The following is a 23,215-nucleotide window of genomic DNA, read 5'->3' as shown; positions in this document are numbered from 1 at the left end:
TAGGTCTGATTGTGGTTTGTTTTGCTCACTTTCAGGGTTGTTGTCGTGTGTGCTGTAGGTTTGTAAAACATTGCATTTTTATTTCTAATGAAATTCAGAAGGAAAAAAAAAAAAAAAACTTTTCTTCTCCGGCGGTTACTCTTCTTCCGCCTCCTCCTCCGCCCCCATGGATTCAGATTCCTCTAGGTCGCGGATTGACCAGGTCCGTTTCTCTTGGAGACGCATGTCGATCTTCTACCTCTTCTTTGTGTCTAGGCTTGCTGCTGCTGCAACAACCCTGAAAGTGATGGGCAGTTCCATTCTGTCCCTTATATTTTTTTTTGTCACAAATGATATAACACAAGGTTGCTGCTCTTTGTCATGGAGCGCCAACGGCACAACAGTTTTTGAAAAAAAAACTCAAATATTTATATACCAAAAAGGCAAAAACTTTATGGTTCAAAATTGTAAGTTTGAATATAATAGAGAGAGAGAGAGAGAGACCTCTGACTGTGTCTAGAAGAGAAGGGAGGAAATCAAAATTCAAACGCTACGGATTCTCCTCGCTCCTTCGGCGCCGTCTAGGGTTTTCTTCTCCGGCGGTTACTCTTCTTCCTCCTCCTCCGCCCCCATGGATTCAGATTCCTCTAGGTCGCGGATTGACCAGGTCCGTTTCTCTTGGAGACGCATGTCGATCTTCTACCTCTTCTTTGTGTCTAGGCTTGCTGCTGCTGCAACATCTTGAAATTTGACCTATATCGATGCAAAGGCATCAACTTTTGTTGAGTATCTGATTCATTGAGAAGACCCATTCCTTGAATTGATGCCACATTTTGATTGAATCCCATAATTTGATATTGTTTTTGGTTGTCTATGAATAAAGTTAAAAAACTTTGTTACGGGTCCCCCAATTAGGTTAAAAAAATTTGATTTTCGATGCTTTTATGAACAGTGAAGATAGTAGTTATAGCAAGGGAGTTTTTGTGATATTTGAAGCTAAAGTGTGTTTCTACTTTCTACTTTTGAGCTAGTTTTATGTTTCGAAGAAGAGGAAACACCCGTCACCAAATTTGAAGTCTGGGAGGAACGAGAAACATGTGAAGGTGACTGGAGAAAGGTCTCCTGGAGACAAAGGCGCTTTGGACAGTTACTTGAAAGCATCTTCCCTGGATGACAACAGTGTGTTGCAGGCAAGGCAGCAAGCGTTTACGAAAAAACTGGATTTGGAGCCTGTGAGCGCTGGAACTTCTAAAGAAGGTTTGAACCAACAGAGCGGATCTCAAGTCTTTGATAAAGAAGGTGTTGCTACGGTTGAGAATCATGCAACAGATGGTTTGCTTTGTGCCAACCAGAAAGATAATTCAGATCTAAGAGACTTTGCCACTGGTTTCTTGTCCTTGTATTGTAGGTAATATGATTTCATTGTCTCGATTTTCTTATTCTTTCTATTATCATCAAGGAGTTGGTTGATGAACATCCATTGATGTCCGAGTATGTTGTTCTGAGATTTAGAGGAATTTGTAAACTTTGCTTGTTTGGTTTATGCAGTGAAGTGCGGTCTGTTGTTGGCCCACCTCCACATCAGAATGCAAACGAACTGAAGCGTCCAAGCAGTTCATCACTACTTGCTCAAGATATGCAATATCCTCACAAGATGCGTTGTGATTCTCAAAATATACCATCACTGGATGAACTTGCACATCCTCTCGGTAGTAAGCCTGAATCAATCAGTGACAAGAGAGATAAATCTGTTTCAGACCCTATGCAGAAGGTAAAATGGAATAAACAGTTATGGTTACTTAACTTCCTGCTAAACTGACTCATGTTCAATTATTTGACGCTTCTGGTCTAATATATTCACAGATTCCAAGCAAACAATCTGTTGAAATCTCAATGGGCTTGAGGAAGTGTACTAAGGCACCTGAATCATTGACTCATCAAACTGAATGCCATACGCCTGAATCAGCCGTTAAATCTCGTCCTGTGGGAACCCCTAAGTCTGGTAACTCAATGTTCTCACCTGGAGATTCTTTCTGGAATGAAGCAATTCTAGTTGCCGATGGTCTGTCAATGCCAACTGAGAACTCTGGTTCCGTAGAATCTAAAGATGGAGGTCAGGATGGAACTATTCTTTCATTCAGCCAAAAAGCTGATAATTGCAGTGACAACTTAAAGAAAAGGTTCGGTTTAGATGAAACCAGAGCCAAGGATAGAGATTCCATTGGTTATTCAAAGGTCGGGGAGAAGCATGGGAGAGATTTTAATAAAGAAGTATCTCCGCTTCCTGTCAAGAATCTGGACCTTTTGTTTCAAGATAAAAAAACAAATGGAGGTTCATTGGATCAAAATAACATTGCTCTAGGAAGCAGTACGATCTCTGAATCTGTTCTTATTGATAATAAAGGACTTGAAACTCTTGATATTGCCAATAATGCTCAGGCAAATAAAAGTTTGATAGGCAGGAAGTATCCAGAACCTGAAGGAAAGAAAGATATAGTGTGCGAGGACAATCATAGTGTACGATCTGCGTCTATGATAAGCAACATGAGGAAACCAGCTGATTCTAGTGAATCTAAAGAAAGCTATACTCCTTCAAGCTCTCATCATAATAAAGATGGTTTAAGTCTGAGCACCTGGCTTCCCTTAGAAGTTTGCAGCGTATACAATAAGAAGGGAATATCTAAACTCTATCCATGGCAGGTACATAACTGTTCGTTGATGCGTATGTCGTTATTTGTCAACTATTTTTAAGTACACAGCTGAGCAACGTTTTCATTGTTCGTCTCCTATAGATAGATACATGTGCATTTGCTTCTCTATTGCAGTTTAGAAAGTTTAAGTTCAGTTGAGAACCTGCAACTAGTTTATGCCATCCAAATTTAATCTGCCCTATCCTTCGGTTTTGTATTTATACTTTCTTAAATATCTGCCGCTTATTAAAGAGTGATGTCATTCTACATCTGTTCTTCGGATACACAACTATAGCTTCTTAAGTCGGTATAACATCTGGAAGAACTTCTTATTCTGTTTGTTATACCTGTTTGTGTCATTGTGTGTAGGCTATTGCTTCTGACGTCCTTTCCCTAGCTGAATACAAATCGTTGTTTAATTTTATAGGTTGAGTGCCTTCAAGTAGATGGTGTTTTGGAGAAAAGGAATCTGGTATATTGTGCTTCCACAAGGTATCTTCATGGTTTTCTATGAATCTGCCTATTCAAAGTTTGCTTCATTCATACATTTCCGCCGGATCATGATAGTAGTGTTATTAACTCGCCAGCAGGCTTCTATCTGAAAATAATTTATGCTCAATTTCAAAATCATGCTGTTTGTGCAGTGCTGGTAAAAGTTTTGTTGCAGAAGTCTTGATGCTGCGCCGGGTCATAACAACAGGAAAAATGGCATTGCTTGTGCTACCTTATGTATCCATTTGCGCTGAGAAGGTTTCTTTTATTATTCTCTCCAAGCATCCTACACATTGTATAACATTACTTGCTGTTAATTTAGCCGTATAACAATTGGATGCAGGCGGAACACCTTGAGCTCCTTCTTGAACCACTTGGTAAGCAAGTTCGTAGTTACTTTGGAAATCAGGGTGGTGGAACACTTCCTAAAGGCACTGCTGTGGCTGTCTGCACGATTGAGAAGGCAAACTCTTTGATAAATCGCTTGCTTGAAGAGGGTCGTTTGTCTGAACTGGGGATAATTGTTATAGATGAATTACACATGGTATGGTTTTTACATATCTCGTCTATATGGATCTCGGACAAGCTTATAACTGTTTGTCACTTTTATTTTCTTCGTACTTTGTCTTTGCATATAATAATGAATGCATTAAAAAGAACCTATTGTGCTCATGGTTTATACAGGTGGGTGACCAACATAGGGGTTATCTGTTGGAACTTATGCTGACTAAACTTCGTTATGCTGCTGGTGAAGGCAGTTCAGAGTCTAGTAGTGGTGAGAGTTCAGGGAATAGCAGTGGCAAGACTGATCCTACTCATGGCCTACAAATTGTGGGTATGAGTGCTACAATGCCGAATGTCGGAGCAGTTGCTGACTGGCTTCAAGTAAGACAAACAGAATCACTATTTGATATATGTATTATTTTTTTTGGCTCTCATCTAGTTGCATGACAATTATCTTTAGACGTATAGGTGTATTCATAGATAAACCTGCATGCTTCTGAGAATTATAAGAATATGATATTTTGCACAGAAATACTCTTCGTGATTGTCAAATAAACGTTACGTTTTCTGTAAAATGAAGACCTGTATATCTCCAGATTTCTTATATGGGTGATGATAATTTTTCTGTATTTGTTACTTTCCGGAGCTGTTGTACTCACTTCTTTTGAAACTCCGTAAAATTATTGTCGCCTTCTTAATCAAAAAACTTATTGTGGCTTTACATGTTGAAAGGCAGCTTTATATCAGACAGAGTTTCGACCAGTTCCGCTAGAGGAGTATATCAAAGTTGGTAACACCATTTATAATAAGAAGATGGAAGTTGTGAGGACTATACCCAAAGCTGCTGATATGGGAGGAAAAGACCCAGACCATATCATTGAGCTTTGTAACGAGGTAATATCTTTTGGGAGTTAAGGTCCTAAGTACTTGCATTTTTTATGTATTGAACTTGGTTCAAGAAGGAAAACTCAGATGTAATATCACAATCCAGGTTGTTCAAGAGGGCAACTCAGTGCTGATATTTTGCTCTAGTCGAAAAGGATGCGAATCAACTGCTAGACATATTTCAAAGCTCATTAAAAAAGTGCCCATAGACGTTGATGGTGAACATAGTGAGTTTATGGATATTCAATCTGCGATTGATGCCCTGCGAAGGTCTCCATCCGGAGTAGATCCTGTACTAGAAGAAACTCTTCCCTCTGGGGTTGCCTACCACCACGCTGGTCTTACGGTATGTATACACAATCTATTCTAGATATGTTTTTTGCTAGATTGTAATCTTTTCTGAGATGGTGAATTTTACGCAAAAGTCATAATAATTATTTATGAGGACCAGATGGACATATAATTATTATATTTGTACTACAGGTAGAAGAACGAGAGATAGTTGAGACCTGTTACCGTAAAGGTCTTGTACGTGTCTTAACAGCTACATCCACACTGGCGGCGGGGGTTAACCTGCCTGCAAGGAGAGTCATTTTTCGGCAACCAATGATTGGCCGTGATTTTCTTGATGGAACAAGGTACAAGCAAATGGCTGGTCGAGCTGGGCGGACTGGCATTGATACAAAAGGAGAAAGTGTATGCCTTTAATTTCTTTAGAAATAATGATGTTATTCAGTTCCTCATAGTGAAATTCACAGGCATTTTTCTTCTTCTTTGGAGTGGTTAATGGTCTAGGCTTTTGATTCTTGTTCTAAATTTACATTTCTTTCCAGGTGTTGATATGCAAACCAGGAGAACTCAAGAGAATAATGGCACTTCTAAATGAGAGCTGCCCACCTTTGGAGTCTTGTTTATCTGAGGACAAGAATGGAATGACTCATGCAATATTAGAAGTTGTGGCAGGTGGAATTGTTCAGACTGCCAAAGATATACATCGCTATGTTAGGTGTACTCTTCTGAATTCTACAAAGCCTTTTCAAGATGTGGTCAAATCAGCTCAGGATTCCCTTCGGTGGCTGTGCCACAGAAAATTTCTTGAGTGGAATGAAGAGACAAAGTTATACACTACAACACCCCTTGGACGTGGAGCTTTTGGCAGTTCACTCTGCCCAGAGGAGTCACTTGTAATTTAATCTTTCTATAACTAAAAATGCATTTTATATAGGGTTGAGTAAGCATGCTTGACGTGTATGTTATGGTTTGCTGCAGATTGTGCTGGATGATCTTCTAAGAGCACGTGACGGACTAGTTATGGCTTCTGATTTGCATTTGGTCTACTTAATCACACCAATTAATGTTGGTGTTGAACCAAACTGGGAGCTGTATTATGAACGGTTTATGGAACTGTCTCCTTTAGAACAGGTAATATTGTACCCTCTAGTAATATCCGGCATTAATGTGCTGAAAACAAGAAGTATGTTCAGATAACTTCTTCCTCTAATTTGACTTCTCTAGTTTAATTTCATTCTTCTTTTAATTCTTCTTATTGAAATTTTAATGTTTTGCACAATAGTTAGGCATTCTATTCTTCATTTACTTCTGTAGTGGAAGGCTTCCAAGTTTTCTGCAGTACTTTTTGAAAAGCTCTAGGTCTTGTTATTTGGGCACACAATTCCAGAAAATCTTGTAAGCTGATCTGTTACTTGATCTTACAATTTCAGTCTGTTGGCAATAGAGTTGGAGTGGTCGAACCTTTTCTGATGCGCATGGCACATGGTGCAACAGTGCGCACTCTAAAGAAACCAGAAGATGTGAACAAAAAATTGCGTGGAGAATATAAAAATCGGCATGGTTCAACTAGCAGTAAGATGCTTTCAGATGAAGAGATGCTTCGAGTGTGCAAACGATTTTTTGTTGCTCTCATCTTGTCAAAATTAGTTCAGGTGGCTCCCCTACTGCTTATTTGTTTCTTTTGTTTTTATATATGCTAAAACTTCTTATTGGTTCTTATATATAAAGCCGTTGCAGGTGATGATTGACTCCTCTAATCGATCATTTTTAACTATGAAATGCAGGAAGCTTCTGTGTCTGAGGTTTGTGAAGCCTATAAAGTGGCTAGAGGTATGGTTCAAGCGCTACAGGAGAACGCTGGAAGGTTTTCTTCCATGGTTTCGGTGTTCTGTGAAAGGCTTGGATGGCATGGTCTTGAAGGCTTAGTTGCCAAACTCCAGAACCGTGTTTCATTTGGTGTCCGAGCTGAAATTGTTGAACTTACTAGCATTCCATATATAAAGGTACTTGCAACTTCCAGGAACTTATAGCTAAAAGATATAAGGAGTGCTATTGACAAAGATGGTTTTTGATGTTGAATAAATAGGGTTCAAGAGCTAGAGCGTTGTACAAAGCTGGCTTGCGTACATGTCAGGCGATTGCTGAAGCATCCATCCCTGAAATTGTCAAAGCTCTCTTTGAAACTTCAGCGTGGGCTGAAGAAGGTAATCAGTTTTCTTAGACAGTTTATTTTTTATGTTTCTGTTGCCTCATTGAGGTCTCTCCAGCTTATATTAGGAATGATAAGTTGGCCGTTTGTTGGAAAGAATATTGCATCCACTTCCATCTAATGTGCTCGAGTTGATATGGTGTACAAGGTACTGGACAGAGAAGGATACACTTGGGATTAGCCAAGAAAATCAAGAACGGGGCGCGGAAAATTGTTCTTGAGAAAGCAGAAGAGGCGAGGGCTGCTGCATTCTCTGCTTTTAAGTCGCTTGGTTTGGATGTTCATGACCTTTCAAATCCCTTGCCGTTGGCTCCTGCTAGGAGTCCCAATAGACAAGTAACTATTGAGAGAGATATCTCTGGAGGCTCTGTTGGTCCCAGTGGACAACAACATATTCCAGGGCAGTCAAGCATGGAGGGGCACATGGATCGTGGAAACTTTGACATGGATAATCACAGAGAAAAGCCAAGGGACGTAGCAGGTACTGCCTTAGGGGTTTCATCAGAAGTTAACTTGGCCGATACTCTTCCTGAAATCCAACCGATAGGAACTACAGTTGGCACTGATGGACCTAATGCTGTTAGTATTCTTTCTAGTGATGACAGAGAGATCAAAAATGAGGAAAATGCTGAGCAGCAATTGACCAGGAGTGCCCAAATTCCTCTTAGCAATAAGGATAATGCAGGTGAAAAGGGTCCACTAACTGCTGGAAATATTAGTGGCGGATTTGATTCTTTCCTGAATCTCTGGGAATCCGCTGAGGAATTTTTCTTTGATATCCACTATAGTAAGCTACAAAATTTGAATTCTCGCATCTCTTATGAGATACATGGAATTGCGATCTGCTGGAATGGCTCTCCTGTATACTATGTCAATCTTAACAAGGATCTTCCCAATTTGGAATGTGAAGAAAAAGAAAAGCTTTTCAAGGATGCAGTTGTTGACAATAAAGAGGTTTTGGGTACCCAAAACATGCTTGATGTTATTAAAGCTAGGTGGAACAGAATCAATAAAATAATGGGGAATGAAAATACGAGAAAGTTCACTTGGAATTTGAAAAACCAGATTCAAGTTCTCAAGAGTCCTGCCATATCAATCCAAAGATGCGCTCGCCTGAATCTTGCAGAAGCGGTCAGGGACCATGAGTTGGTGGATGGATCTTGGTTGGTGATGCTTCCCCTTCGCATAAGCCACACCATTGACATGAGCATCGTGTCATGGATTCTTTGGCCAGATGAGGAAAGACACTCAAATCCAAACATAGATAAGGTAGTTCCAGATTGACTATTAGCAGAATGCATGATTTGTATATCATATATCTCCTGATGACGGTGCTGAACAAGAAAAACACCATAGGCGAACTATCTATTATCACACACAGATTTAGCTCATACCTGTTTAGTATATTTGCTCATTGAAATTTTGTAAAACTGTTATAGGAGGTAAAGAAAAGACTGTCCCCAGAGGCAGCTGAAGCTGCAAATCGCAATGGCAGGTGGAGGAATCAGATCCGAAGGGTTGCCCACAATGGCTGCTGCAGACGGGTTGCTCAAACGCGAGCCCTTTGTTCAGCTCTTTGGAAGATCCTTGTTTCAGAGGAACTTATTGAAGCACTGACAACCACTGAAATGCCTCTGGTATATCCCCTTTAAATTGTTTTTGAGTTTATCTTAACTGCACCAGCATCCAGCATGTCATGCTCAAAGTCAAATATTTATGTGAAACTATTTGTTCAAGCAGCCATCTGCTGATTAGTTGTTTTTTCCGGCAGCATAATATGTTCATTCTGTGTTTCAGGTCAATGTCCTTGCAGACATGGAGCTCTGGGGTATAGGCGTTGATATAGAGGGATGTCTTAAGGCAAGGAATGTACTGCGGGATAAACTGCGGTCCCTTGAGAAGAAAGCATTTGAATTAGCTGGCATGACATTTTCATTGCACAGCCCAGCTGATATTTCAGACGTGCTGTTTCGACAGCTGAAGTTGCCCATACCGGAAAACCACAATAAAGGGAAACTTCATCCAAGTACTGATAAGCATTGCTTGGATCTATTAAGGTATGTGCAGTGTGTTCTTTTTTCATCACGAATGATAACATTCTTTTTGAGGAACGATCAACACGTTTCACAAAGAGCATGTGGTTATGATATTAAGAGTAAGATTTCCCCTAGTTAATGTGATTCTATTTTGGTCTGACTTAACTTGGGAATATGACTTTGTCCCAGGAATGAGCATCCTGTTGTCCCAATTATCAAAGAGCACCGCACTTTGGCAAAGCTCTTAAATAGTACACTTGGATCAATTTGTTCGCTTGCTAAACTACGCTTAAGCACGCAAAGGTACACTCTGCATGGCCACTGGCTTCAAACATCCACAGCAACTGGAAGGCTTTCCATAGAGGAGCCTAATCTCCAAGTATGACTTCTTTTATGTTTCCTTTCTCGTTCTATCCTGTATCCACAAAGTAAACAGCATTTTGCTTTTCTGCAGTCTGTTGAGCACGAAGTAGAGTTTATATTGGATAAAAGTGGAAAGGAAGATCGCTACAAAATCAATGCACGTGATTTCTTTGTTCCTACTCAGGTAAATTTTCCTTGTTTCTAAAAGTTTTGTGTCTTTGGTCTTCAAGCGTTTATGAAGACTCAATAATGATATCTTTTCACCACAGGAGAATTGGTTACTCTTGACGGCAGATTATTCACAGATAGAGTTGCGACTTATGGCACATTTTTCTAGAGATTCCTCGTTGATTGCACAGCTTAGTCAGCCAGAAGGTGATGTCTTTACGATGATAGCTGCAAAATGGACTGGAAAGACCGAGGATTCTGTTGGTCCACATGATAGAGATCAGACCAAAAGATTGATATATGGAATTCTTTATGGAATGGGTGCCAACAGGCTTGCTGAACAGCTTGAATGCAGCTCAGATGAAGCCAAGGAGAAAATTAGAAGCTTTAAAAGTTCTTTCCCTGCAGTCACGTCTTGGCTTAACGAAACAGTTTCATTTTGCCAGGAAAAAGGGTGAGCATGTTACACCTATCTTCATTAATGCTTCTTATACTAAAACTTACTGATATATTACACTTAGATTTTGATTAATTGTTTTATTTCTTTGGCTGTGTTTTACTGGCTGGTCTTTGTGAACTATAATTACAAATCCAAGAACATTTTTTGATATGCAGATACATTCAGACTCTCAAGGGAAGAAGGCGATTCTTGTCGAAAATCAAATTTGGGAATGCCAAAGAGAAATCTAAGGCTCAAAGGCAAGCTGTAAACTCCGTGTGCCAGGTCTGACCTTGTTTCTCTTCCTTTCCTTTACGCTATGCTGTCATGTTTAATTAGACCATAATTTTTTTTACTTGGTTATCGTTTTACTTAGGGATCTGCTGCTGATATAATCAAGATTGCGATGATAAACATATATTCGGCTATTTCTGAGGATGTTAATACCTCAGCATCTAGTTCTTCAACTGAGGCTAGGTTTCACATGTTGAAGGGACGATGCCGAATTCTTCTACAGGTGAGAGTTGCACACTCTTTATATTGTTTTTGTTTCTTAAGTTGTTAATTTTTAAAGTGGCACATTCATTATGCAGGTACATGATGAGCTCGTGCTGGAAGTTGATCCTTCTTACGGAAAAGAAGCTGCAATGTTGCTGCAATCCAGCATGGAAAATGCGGTTTCACTTCTCGGTATGTTCATAATATACCATGCTCCTTTTCTATGTCATGTTTATAAATATTATATGTTGACTTTATTGATTCTGTTATGTATTATCAGTCCCCCTACATGTGAAACTGAAGATTGGGAAAGCATGGGGTTCTTTAGAGCCGCTTCAGGCTGATTAAGACATCGGCAAAATCTCAGTGTCTTTTAAATCTCAATTGAAGAGCCTCGGATTGTTTGAGCAACTCGCTCACATGTGTATTTTGATGGCTCAAAATGATCCCACACTCGCCACTGCTCGACTCAATGCGATGATGCTCTATTTCATCTTCATGAAGTGATGAAGGTAAATGATATCAGTGGCTTCTTTGTGACATTTATCGCTTGAATATGGAGGTGGAGAGGAACGGACCATTCCAAAGGGATTTTTCTCTTGCTGTGTTCCGAGGGCTCTTCGTTTTAGCTTCAAAGAGAGTCTGTAAAAAACCAGTAAGAGTTGCCACTGTTTTTACCTAGACAGTGACTTTTGACATGACCAAAATCATATAGAAAGAGTAGCAAGAGTTTTCTCTCTTTTCACTGTAAATACATAATGTCAAACATTTTTCTCAATATAATGAGCTCATTATTCCAAAAGAGTTAAATGTATTGGTTCATTATGTACTCTGTTTTATTGATTTAGTATGCTTTAGTAAGTAACTAAAGATAAAGAATGCAATGAAGCAAATGCTGAATCACCAAAATGGTCTTCCTACCAAAAGAAATTACCAGAATTACGATGTGGAAGGAGGAAAGCAGAAGATATTAATTAAATCAATGATGCATACATCAAAACTATTCAAAATGGGTTCTTATGTCTATGACATCCCAAATTGGAATCCAATATCTCCTACTCTAGAAAAGTAACACTTCTCAATAACAACTTATTACAATGATAACCATGCCATTGTCTTAATATAGGTTGTTAACAATAAAGAGATAATCTCCTCTCTCATTCATCATGAGGGTAATGTGTGTTGTTGGGCAATCTTCGTCCACGCACAAAGAAACTGAACATATGGAGAGCTCGTGCGGGCTGCGCATAGGGCACCATATGAGCCGCTCCTCTCACTGTTGCAAACGTCAATAGCTTTCCATACTCAGTGACCCAGCCGCCAACCTAGTCACAACCACCACAAGTTTGAAATCGGGAGGGAAAAATTGGCTTCTGCTGATTTTCACTGGGAGTAGAGAACGTACCTGGTCTTTGTGGAACCAATGTCCATAGGGAAGTGTGGTGCTGAAGTTAAGATCATGAGCAAGTTCTCGTATATTGGTTCTAGTACCAAGAAATGGAACTATAGAATCTTGATCGCCACTGCAATTTCAACAAAGCTGGTGTGTTTAGAGCTGCAAAAAGAAGTTATAAAAAGGGGATATTTAAAATAGAGAGTTCTTACCTGAAAATCCAAACAGGAGTTTTGTTCTGTATAATTCTCTTAAGAAGCGGAAGCATGGTGATGTTTGAGTCGATGCCATGGTAATTTACCAGGCTGTGACATAATAGGCAAATTAGCGAAAATCCAATACCAATCAGTTATAAAAAGTTTTTTCATTAGTTAATGTAACTAAAAAATGAAAGAGGATAGGAAAGGTGTTTAATTACGTGCTGCACATAGACCATTCGTAAGGCAGACGAGTGCGGTTGGCGTGAAGAGCGTGTTGGACCTCTGGGAGATTGAAATAGAACTTTCTTTCGTAGGTCATACAAACATCCACCCCTATGCTCATGTGTGTAGCCTGAAACACCATTTTCTAAAAAGTTTACACCTAGACAGATGAAGAACAAATTTTTTGTTGGTTAAAAAAGAGAAAAAAGAAAAGAGAGGGACCATTTTCTTGAGCCTCAGCTCTTGCTGGACAATGGATGGGTAGCATAGGTCTCGGAGAACATCATAGACGTCGATAAACTGAGAAACGACGCCGGCTTCAGTGGTTGCCTTGATGCACGCGTTGCTTACGTTTGGTATATTGTTATAATCACACTGCCTGATTATTTCTAGTCTAAGTTCATCCGAAATAATGCCATGCGACCATAAGTACTCGTAAACAGCCGAAGTGTCTGTGTTCAGCTTTAGAAGTGGATTCCCAATCTGATCATCAGATATTTAAGAAAAAAAATAAGAGCTAAAAAAGAGTTGAACATCAAGAAAAAGAAGAAGATTATTTTTGCTTACTGCAATTCCTTTGACATTGATCTTGAACCCACTTGACTGTCTATTATAGCTGAGTATAGCATCAGCCAGTTGAGGTATGTAATGTCCTGCAAGAGTGTGTTGTATCAACAGAAGACACTAACTAATAAAGTTATATTTCTGATATGACATCAAAAACAGCAACATGATGTATCAAACACACCTGCGTAGCTTTCCCCAGTGAGAAAGAAGTCACGAGCTTTCAATTCTGGGAACTTGCTGAACCATCTCATCAAGAACACAAGCATATCTTTTGCTGTTCATATACAAAACGTGTCAAAATAAGAACTAGTCTTGTGTAAATATTCTAATATAAGCTGATAATGGTATTTTAAGTTTTCTTTACCAGTAGTTTCGTCCCCGGTGTTGTAATCAGAGCTTGTGTTGGAGTACGACCAACCAACTCCTGCCGGAGACTCCACAAAAAGCAGGTTCGAGGCTACACATTATATAAGGAAGTATCAGATGTATAGGTAGAATCAAATACTAGTTCTCTTCTAATTTTATTATAAAACCTTTGTTCCAAGACATGGAGTTAATGCGGAGGCCACGGCCATCTCCTGTAGGGTAAAATGGACCCAACTCAGTGAAAGCTCCTCCACCAACTGATGAACAACCTGGACCTGCAAGACCAACCTCAATTTCCATAACTCACACCCTTTTGATACTCAAAATGTCAGAAAAAAAACAAGCAAAGTTATGTTTTTATTAACATCTTCTTAACCATATTACACAAAAGAATTCAGTATATAGCCAAAAAGTTACATACATGACAAAAACCAAAGCTAGAAGAAACATACAAACCTCCATTAAGCCAAAGGGTTAAGGGTTTGGTCTCAGGTTGTGTGGCTGCTTCAACAAAGTAGTAGAAGAGGCTACGGCCTGTTTTGGAGTCAACCTCGACATAACCTGCATACTGTCTAAATAAGACTTTTGGTTGACCAGGAAGCCTCACCACAAGTTCTTCTTCCGGATACCCTTCTGCAAAGTTGCAACCCAACCACTGCACTATAACCACGACCACCACCATTGTCACCGCCAAGGCACCGTACCACACCATGATCTGAAATATGTCATATTACAAATCAACCAACAAATAAGTTATACATTTTTAAGTCCGATCTCACTGATTCTTATACACATACAGTCTACAGATCAGGATACATAAGCCACAGCGTGAAGAAAATTAGATGTTGTGTACATATAAAAGTAGAACTCTATGTGTCTGTCTTTATGCTATTTAGTTAGAGTTTCTGCTCATAAGAGCCACGAAAAAATGAAAAGAACCATTCACAAGCCATTGAAATACAACGCAGAACACAGAACTAGAAGACGAGCTTCACCTTAATTTTTTCCAGGAAACAACAGTGAGAAAGGAAGCTAAGAGATTGGAGGAGACAAAGTGTACTTGGTTAAAGTCTCAAAGCAGCTTTTGTTATATTGATTGAGGACCGTCAATTGTGCGTGCGTGGTTTACCATCGAGTGTAGTTGTACTTGCAGTCTCTTAGTGTTATGCTGCTATCAATATGTTTTTGGAGATATCCATTTTGTATAGAATTTTCTAAATTTGTGTTTAGTGTTCTATATTGTTATATATATACTAGTTGATTTTCCCGTGGTCATGCACATATATAAATATTTAGAAAATAAATATACTATAATAATTGATTGTTATTTATTTTTAATTTTAAATTAATTTATAATTTATATGCATCATTTATATTAATAATATTATATTATTTTAATTAGACATATGAATTTAGATATGTTATAGCTAGTCGATTTTGTTGTTTTTATAGTTGATTTTGTTATCATTTGGGTATATTAGATTGCATCTATTTCTCTGAGTTCAAGTATAATTTTTTTTTTATTTTAGATATATTAAAATTATGATTAGTTTTCTTATTTGCATTTACGTTGGTTGTTGTTTTAGATATATAAATATATTCGAGGAAGATTATGTATAACTTAAAATATATTATGTTTAGAATGAAATATAAAATAAACTAAAGTGTCTAATTTTAAATTACGTAAATTAATATAACGATAATATTCTACAGTTGGTTAACATCTTACTTTCATTTGTTAATATATTTTGAGTCATCCTATAATTTACATTTATAAAAAAAATTATTATTATACAATTATATATTCTTATTGTAGTTGAATCTATGATTTTAGATATAAGTTGGATTACTCGAGTCACTCATGTTGTGAGTATATTGAATTACATATATTTTTTCAAATTCAAAGTGAAGTATAATTATTATTTATTATAATTAAGTAAAATAAAATTAATTTTATTTATCGTTTAAATGTGCATGTAGTTTTACAATATTTATCAAATTATATGTTGATTGTTGTTATAAAAAAAGCAGAAAATAAAGTGATGATCAATATGAAATTACATACATAAGTAATTAATACATTTTTGGAAACTCATGAACACATATCAATATTTACAATAATTAAAATATTTTATAAATTCTAAGTAATTTTATGCCTTATATTTATTAAATGGTAAACTGAAATTTAATTTAAATACTCTTAAAATGAGATTCAGATTTGCTTTGGTATTTTAATTATAGTCATATTAAGTTCCACAAACATAAAAACATAAAATTTAAAAGCAAATTTAATATTATGAAAACAAATAATTTTAATCATGATAAAATATAATATATCTACCTCGTTAAAGTATATAGTGTTATGTTATTTTAAAATATTTTGTAATTATTTGATCAAAAGATATTTGTTGTTAATTCTTTTTATTTTTAATATATCTTTAAAATAAACAGTTTAAAAAAATTGTGTGATTGTATTTTAAAAATCATATTATATAAGTAAAATATAATTTATAGATTTTTTTACTGTAATTGAAAGATATTATAGTTAACTAAATATATGAAAAATAAATAAAACATTTCAATATTACTAATTATAAACTATGTTTAATCAATTATATATATATCAGTTTATGTTACTTAATTATTTTATGTAATCATCTAAGAAAATAGATAGATATATAAAAATTATTTCTATTACTTTGAAAATATATATTTTTGTATTGTTTAAAATTATGTTTTAAAAGAATTAATCTTTATTTTTATAATATCAAGATTATGTGTGTGAATCTTGTTTTATGAAATCACGTTATATACAAAAATATATTTTCATCTAAAAAAAATATAGATATAAAGATATATTTTATTACTTCAAAGGTATATTTTATGTTATTTAAAAATATTTTTTAAATGGAATATTTATATTTTTTGAACTTTCTTTTTAATGAAATAATATTATATATACATATATTTTCGTTTTTAATTTTTTTTAAACTCTATAAATGTTTCCTTTTTATTATATATATTATTTGAAAAAATTGGAAAATAAAACTAAATAAAAAATTCAATAATACTATTTAAATGTAATATTTTTAATTCATTAAGGATATTAGTGTAATCAACCACCGTGAGAGTTAACGTGAGCGCGACACATAAGAAACTGACTTCTCAAATAATATTATAGAGATAATAACATAAATTTGCATAAAAGGAAAATTTCATTAAAATATCTTTAAGCTTAATTTTTTGGATTATAATCAAAATAATATCAAAATAAATTTCTTACCTTATAATATCATATTATTTTTTCACTGGAGTCAAATGTTATTTTTTCTAGAAAATATCTTGTCAAAATACTGTTTGTTATTTGTTATTGATTCTGCAAGATAATATTCTAGTTATCCAAAAAATTATTGAATTTACCATTAGTATATATGAAGACTTGTTTCACTAGTAATCTTGATATTTTACATTTAAATATATTATATGTTGAATTAATATTTTTTTATTTCCTTCAAGCAAAGTTTTTTTCTATCAAATTAACTTCAGTTTGCTAATTGTTTTGGATTTTTATTAGCACTCTTGACACTAGTACAAAATGTATAATCTCTAATAATGTTAATTTGGCATTTTTGACATACATCAACATATATATGAAATACATTCGCCAGCCAACTGAATGCTCATAGCTGCACAAAACCTTTGACATTCTTCGGCTATTTGTTTACGAAAGATAGCAATTTTGGTAGACTTGTTTTACTTCAAAATCTATTTAAAATCAGAAACATTGCAATGTTGAAAATTACAAAAAAATAAATACATGAATATAAATAAAAGTAAACAGTAAAGTGAACTTAATACTTGGGTAACAATGAACATTAGAAACTACCAAGAAAATAGTAAAAACAAATGCGATCAATATATTTTTGGAGATATCCATTTTGTATGGAAAATGATCATTTTATCTCCCAGAAATTGACACATTTGTTCTCCAACTATTGAATATGTGTTGTAAATTATAAAAGGTGGGGAGTATATATTCTTTTCTGTTTGGTAACAAAAGAGAGAGATGAGATGGGACGTGAGGTGAGTGGAAAAGTTTTTTATGTGTGCATGTGAAAGGGACAAGACAAGATGTGAGAGGGAGGAGTTAATGATTTATGTTTCAACTTTGCTTCTTCATTTCACGTTATCATTTTACAAAGAAGAGAGTAGTATTTATACTACTAGAAAGTCGGTTACTTCCCACAAAATGACAAAACATTAGAATAAACATTATCTCTTTAATGATATAATCATCTACTTTGATCTTTATCTTTTAACATTCCTCATTAATTATGAATTACATACAGCCTCGTTAAAAACCATGACGAGAAAAAATAAGTACTATAACTTAATTTTTCTTTGAGAATAGTAAACACAGCTTTCTTATCACAGATCTTGCAAATGCCGTATTTCGATTACATAGACGTGTTTTTGAAATGTTGTAGTCGGAAGAGCTTATGTAAACAAGTCAGCTGAATTGTCGCATGGCCGTACATACTCAATATCCACTTCTTTATTTTCTCGAGTTCCCGTATGTATGAGAAAAATCTTGCAGGGATGTGCTTTGTTCTGTCGCTCTTGATATAGTCTACTTTAAGTTGAACGACACACGCCGAATTGTCTTCAAATATTTTTGTTGGCTCTTTTTCGTTGATTATTCTGCTTGATTCTTGTATGTGGTGACTCATTGACCGGAGCCACACACATTCTTGACATGTTTCGTGAAGCGCAATAGTTTCTGCATGATTCCAAGATGTCGCAACCAGAGTTTGTTTCTGGGAACGCCAAGAGATCGCGGTTCCACCAATTGTAAAAACTTAACCGGTTTGCGATCGAGCTTGATGAGGATCTGATAAGTATCCTGCATCTACAAAACCAACCATACTAAACTCGGGTTTTCTAAAATACATTAACCCTAAATCAACTGTACCTTGGAAGTAATGGAATACATGCTTTATTCCGTCCCAGTGCTTGCGAGTAGGAGCAGAACTTGCTAGTAGGTTAGTAGCAAAGACAATATCAGGCCTAATACAATTTGCAAGATATAATATCTCACCGATAGCACTCATATAAGGTACTTCAGGACCCTTTATCTTCTCGCTATCTTCACAGCGCCTAAAAGGATCTCTCTCAACATCGAGAGATCTACCAACCATTGGAATACTCAAAGGAGTCGCTTTATCCATATAAAAGCGTTTCAATAATCGTTTTGTATAGTTTGATTGATGCACAAATATTTCTTCTCGGAGATGTTCTATCTGTAGCCCAAAACAAAAGGTCATCTACATATACAACAATAATCACAAAGCCAGATGACGATTTCCTTATAAAAACGCATGGACATATAGCATTATTCACATATTCTTTACTCAAAAGATATTCAATTAAGCGATTGTACCACATGCGTCCGGATTGCTTTAATCCGTAAAGTGATCGCTGTAACTTGACCGAACAAATCTCCCTAGATTTTTCTTACAATGCTTCAGGCATTTTCAATCTCTCAGGGAATTTCAGATATATATATATCAATATCCAACAATCCATACAAATATACAGTCACAACGTCCATGAGATGCATTTCAAGATTTTTAGATGTCATTAGGCTCATCAAAAATCTAAACGTAATTGCATCCATTACCAGGGAATACGTTTCCTCAAAATCAATTCCCGGTCTCTGAGAAAAACCTTGGGCAATTAATCGGGCTTTATATCGTGTTACTTCATTCTTCTCATTTACTTTTCTCACGAATACCCACTTATACCCAACAAGATTTATATTCTCAGGCGTTATGACTATAGGTCCAGAGACATTTCTGTTATTCAGGGAGAATAATTCAATTTGAATGGCCTTCTTCCACTCATCCCAATCATGTCTTTTCTGACATTCCAAAATGGACCTTGGATCGGGATTATCATTCGATCTCTTTGGACACAGAAAAGGAGAACATTCCATCAACATCTTTTATCTTATTTCTGATCCATAACTTTTCATCTCGGGTGTAGTTGATGGAAATCTCATACTTTTCTGTTCTCTTCGTCATCTGGATCATCTTTATTTATGCATTCTTTTAGACATTTTTCAGTAACAGGTTCTTCTCGAACCTTTCCATTTATTTCTTCTTTCAGACATCTTTCAATATCAGGTTCTTATGGAACCTTACTATTTTGCTCATCCAATTTCTTTTTCTTTCGGAGATTTTTATCTTTAGAACCCGATGGCCTCCCCCTCTTTAACTGAACCCTAGGTTCATTCATTTTATTTCCATCAGTTTGTTCTTTAGGAACTTCAACTTTGGATGGAACAATTTCAGCGGGTATATATGACTTCTTCACCCTTCTCGTATCTGTGAACGCATTTGGTAACTGGTTTGCCTAATTATGCAAATTCATAATTTTCTGAACCTCCAGCTCTCTTTGATTCGTAGGGGGATAAAGGTGTAACAATGATGGTGTACACCATGTAATCTCTTTAGGAATTCTACAAATTCCCTAACGCCGAAAATTCATCCTCATTCAAATGGAAATCGGCAAGCCGTGCCGTAAACATATCACCAGTTACCGGTTCTAGATATTTTATTATACTTGGTGACGTATAACCCACATATATTCTCAATCTCTTTTGTGGGCCCATTTTTGTTCTTTGTGGCGGTGCTATCAGAACATAGACATCACACCCAAAAACACAGAGATGAGATATATTTGGCTCTTGCCCAGATGCCATTTGTAATAGGGAGTACTTATGATATGCACTCGGTCTTAACTGAATCAGTGCAGCCGCATGCAATATAGCATCAGCCCATACTGAAATTGGGAGCTTTGTTCTCAATACTAACGGTCTTGCAATCAACTGCAACTGTTTTATCAATAACTCGACCATGCCATTTTGTGGATGCACGTGGGGAACTGGATGCTCCACATCAATCCCCATTGACATACAATAATCATTATAGGTTTACGATGTAAATTCACCAGCATTATCAAGCCTTACTTTCTTAATGGCATACTCTGAGAACTGCATTCTCAGCTTTATTATCTGGGAAATAAACTTTGTGAAAGCCGTATTTCGTGTCGTCAAAAGAGACACACTTGACTATCTACTAGATGCGTCAATCAATACCATGAAATACTTAAACGGCCTGCATCGCGGGTGGATCGGCCCACATATATCACCATGTATTCTTTCTAAAAACATTGGTGATTTATTGCCTACTTTTGCTGGTGATGACCAAGTTATAAGTTTTCTTTGAAAACATGCATTACATCTGAACTTGCCCGTTTGCAAATTTTTTCCGTTTTCAACGGATGGCCATTCTAATTTTGCACTATCTTTCTCATCATAACTGAACCAGGATGTCCTAGCCTCTCATACCACGGCATACGACTCAGTCATGGTTATCAAAGTAACTTCAGTTTGCTAATTGATTTGGATCTTTATTAGCACTCTTGGCACTGGTTCAAAATGTATAATCTCTAATAATGTTAGTTTGGCCTTTTTATACCTGCAACAACATATATCAGAAATACATTCGCTAACCAACTGGAAGCTCATAGCTGCACAAAACCTCTCACATTCTTCGGCTATTTGTTTACACGGAAGGTAGCATTTTTTGTAGTCTTGTTTTACTTCAAAGTCTATATAAAATCAGAATCATTGGAATGTTAAAAATTATAATTAAAAAAATAAAAGAGGATAAATTTAAGTAAACAAGTGAAATTAAATACTTGGGTAGCAATAAACATTAGATACTACGAAGAAGATGGTGAAAACAAATGCGATCAATATGTTTTTGGAGAAACCCATTTTGTATGAACTTTTCTTAATTTTTGTTTAGTGTTTTACTTTGATTTATGTTGTTGTATATTAATAGCATAAATTTGCATAAAAGGAAAATTTTATCAAAATATCCTTGAGCATAATTTATTGGATTGTAGTCAAAATAATATAAAAATAAATTCCTTAACTTATAATATCTTTACCATTGGTGTCAAATGTTATTCTTTTTTATATAGAAATATCTTGTCAAGATATTGTTTGTTATTTGTTATTGATTTAGATTATTATTATAATCATATTTCCTTAGTCTTAGTCAAAATATGTTAATAAATATTACAAATTTCTTTTCATAAAAAATATATATTTTAAACATATATATATATATATATATATAGTTAAATGAATCCAATAATTATTAAATATAAACTTGGCATATGAGGTTTTTCATGCATATAAGTTATTATTTTTTGTTCACTAGAATCTTAGAACTTAAATTTTCAATTTTTATAATAAATGCATTAATTTGCAATATAACTAATTGGGAATTTTTTTTATTCTTAAGTGTCTTTCGTATTTTAGTTAGAGTTTTAATATTCTTATAATTATTTTCAACTTAACATAAGCCAAATACATCATGCATAATATATTTAGACAATATAAATTATTTGCTCTTGTAATATCAACACATATTTCATTATTATTTGCTCTTCTAATATCAACACATATTTTATAATGAATATGAGATTTAAAATATACAACAAAAATTAGGTAAGAAATATGTAATTATTGACATGAACTACATTTATATAATCAAATAAATCATTCAGTTTTTGATATTATATTTCAGTGAAAAATGATACGCGGGTAGATGTATTAGCACAAAAAATATATTTTAGTTGTATCTAAATAATTATAGGTTCAGTAAAAACATATTTTTAACAATAAATATTCTGACTATATGTTTTGTCTAATCCACTTAATATTTTGATGTAATGTACAAAGAAAATATATATAGTTTCTTCGAGGACGAATTAAAGGTGTTTCAACTACAAGATTACTATCAAAACCATACTCGCAAATTGTTATCCTTTACAAATATAACATATCAAAGCCAATTGTGTTCAATCGATTAAAATGAGAACCAAAGGTTCTGCGCCGCAAAATATCAAATTAAAAAAAAAATATTCTAGTTATCCAAAAAATTATTTAATTCACCATTAGTATATGAGGACTTGTTTCACTAGTAATTTTGATATTTTGATATTTCAATATCTTATATGTTGAAATAATATTTTTTAATTCTTTTTATGGAAAAATAATTTCTCTATCAAACTAACTTCAGTTTGCTAATTGATTTGGATCTTTATTAGCACTCTTGACACTAGTACAAAATGTATAATCTTTAATAATGTTAATTTGGCCTTTTTGACCTACAACAACATATATCAGAAATACATTCACCAACCAACTGAATGCTCATCGCTGCACAAAACCTCTCACATCCTTCGGCTATTTGTTTACACGGAAGGTAGCATTTTTTGTAGTCTTGTTTTACTTCAAAGTCTATATAAAATAATAATCATTGGAATGTTAAAAATTATAATTAGATAAATAAAGGAGGATAAATTTAAGTAAACAAGTGAGATTAAAAACCTGGGTAGCAATGAATATTAGATACTACGAAGAAGATGGTGAAAACAAATGCGATTAATATGTTTTTGGAGAAACCCATTTTGTATGAACTTTTCTTAATTTTTGTTTAGTGTTTTATTTTGATTTATGTTGTTGTAAATATAATAACATAAATTTACATAAAAGGAAAATTTTATCAAAATATCCTTGAGCTTAATTTCTTGGATTGTAGTCAAAATAATATAAAAATAAATTACTTACCTTATAATATCTATACCATTGGTGTCAAATTTTATTCTTTTTTTATATAGAAATATCTTGTCAAGATATTATTTGTTATTTGTTATAGATTTAGATTATTATTATGATCTAATATTTCCTTAGTCTTAGTCAAAACATGTTAATAAATATTACAAATTTCTTTTCATAAATTAAATATTTAAATATATATATATATATATATAT

General features: G+C 34.9%; 2 protein-coding genes across 5 annotated transcripts; one reads left to right on the top strand and one right to left on the bottom strand.

Moving 5' to 3' along the window:
• Positions 1 to 155: 155 nt before the first annotated feature.
• LOC106335028 (helicase and polymerase-containing protein TEBICHI-like) lies at positions 156 to 11,299 on the top strand. The gene is made up of 26 exons (XM_013773444.1): positions 156 to 646; positions 1,011 to 1,387; positions 1,528 to 1,750; positions 1,843 to 2,679; positions 3,097 to 3,161; positions 3,314 to 3,419; positions 3,505 to 3,705; positions 3,846 to 4,046; positions 4,398 to 4,559; positions 4,657 to 4,896; positions 5,034 to 5,246; positions 5,384 to 5,734; positions 5,820 to 5,972; positions 6,272 to 6,493; positions 6,626 to 6,844; positions 6,928 to 7,045; positions 7,199 to 8,319; positions 8,490 to 8,687; positions 8,848 to 9,107; positions 9,276 to 9,465; positions 9,541 to 9,633; positions 9,719 to 10,071; positions 10,233 to 10,341; positions 10,433 to 10,573; positions 10,650 to 10,746; positions 10,835 to 11,299. The coding sequence occupies exons 1-26, from the start codon at positions 611 to 613 to the stop codon at positions 10,900 to 10,902; spliced, it is 6,354 nt and encodes a 2,117-aa protein (XP_013628898.1). The 5' UTR covers positions 156 to 610; the 3' UTR covers positions 10,903 to 11,299.
• A 207-nt stretch (positions 11,300 to 11,506) lies between these two features.
• On the bottom strand, positions 11,507 to 14,437 carry LOC106331761 (serine carboxypeptidase-like 42). 4 transcript variants are annotated; one of them, XM_013770174.1, is made up of 11 exons: positions 14,363 to 14,437; positions 13,759 to 14,017; positions 13,470 to 13,577; positions 13,301 to 13,393; positions 13,118 to 13,210; positions 12,937 to 13,022; positions 12,592 to 12,852; positions 12,366 to 12,499; positions 12,160 to 12,252; positions 11,960 to 12,077; positions 11,507 to 11,879 (listed from the first exon to the last, which is right to left on the bottom strand). In XM_013770174.1, exons 2-11 carry the CDS (start codon positions 14,012 to 14,014, stop codon positions 11,712 to 11,714), a joined length of 1,410 nt encoding a protein of 469 aa, XP_013625628.1. In that variant the 5' UTR covers positions 14,015 to 14,017; positions 14,363 to 14,437; the 3' UTR covers positions 11,507 to 11,711. The 4 variants fall into 4 exon arrangements, with proteins under 4 accessions (XP_013625628.1, XP_013625626.1, XP_013625627.1 ...); XM_013770172.1 differs by having other exon boundaries at positions 14,298 to 14,409; XM_013770173.1 differs by lacking the exon at positions 14,363 to 14,437 and adding an exon at positions 14,100 to 14,299.
• Positions 14,438 to 23,215: the final 8,778 nt, after the last annotated feature.

This window comes from Brassica oleracea, chromosome C3 (genome assembly GCF_000695525.1).
Source record: "Brassica oleracea var. oleracea cultivar TO1000 chromosome C3, BOL, whole genome shotgun sequence".
In the NCBI taxonomy this organism is placed as follows: Eukaryota; Viridiplantae; Streptophyta; class Magnoliopsida; order Brassicales; family Brassicaceae; genus Brassica; species Brassica oleracea.
Note: the sequence above shows the minus strand (reverse complement) of the source record. Positions and strands in the feature narration are given on the sequence as shown.

Coding starts and splice junctions, on each gene's coding strand:
- LOC106331761 (XM_013770174.1), bottom strand. CDS start 14,014: ATGGTGTGGTACGGTGCCTTGGCGGTGACAATGGTGGTGGTCGTGGTT. Junction 13,023..13,117: donor CACTGGGGAAAGCTACGCAG/GTGTGTTTGATA, acceptor ACACTCTTGCAG/GACATTACATACCTCAACTG. Junction 12,500..12,591: donor AGCTGAGGCTCAAGAAAATG/GTCCCTCTCTTT, acceptor ATGGTGTTTCAG/GCTACACACATGAGCATAGG.
- LOC106335028 (XM_013773444.1), top strand. CDS start 611: ATGGATTCAGATTCCTCTAGGTCGCGGATTGACCAG. Junction 8,320..8,489: donor CAAATCCAAACATAGATAAG/GTAGTTCCAGAT, acceptor AAACTGTTATAG/GAGGTAAAGAAAAGACTGTC. Junction 9,466..9,540: donor TAGAGGAGCCTAATCTCCAA/GTATGACTTCTT, acceptor GCTTTTCTGCAG/TCTGTTGAGCACGAAGTAGA.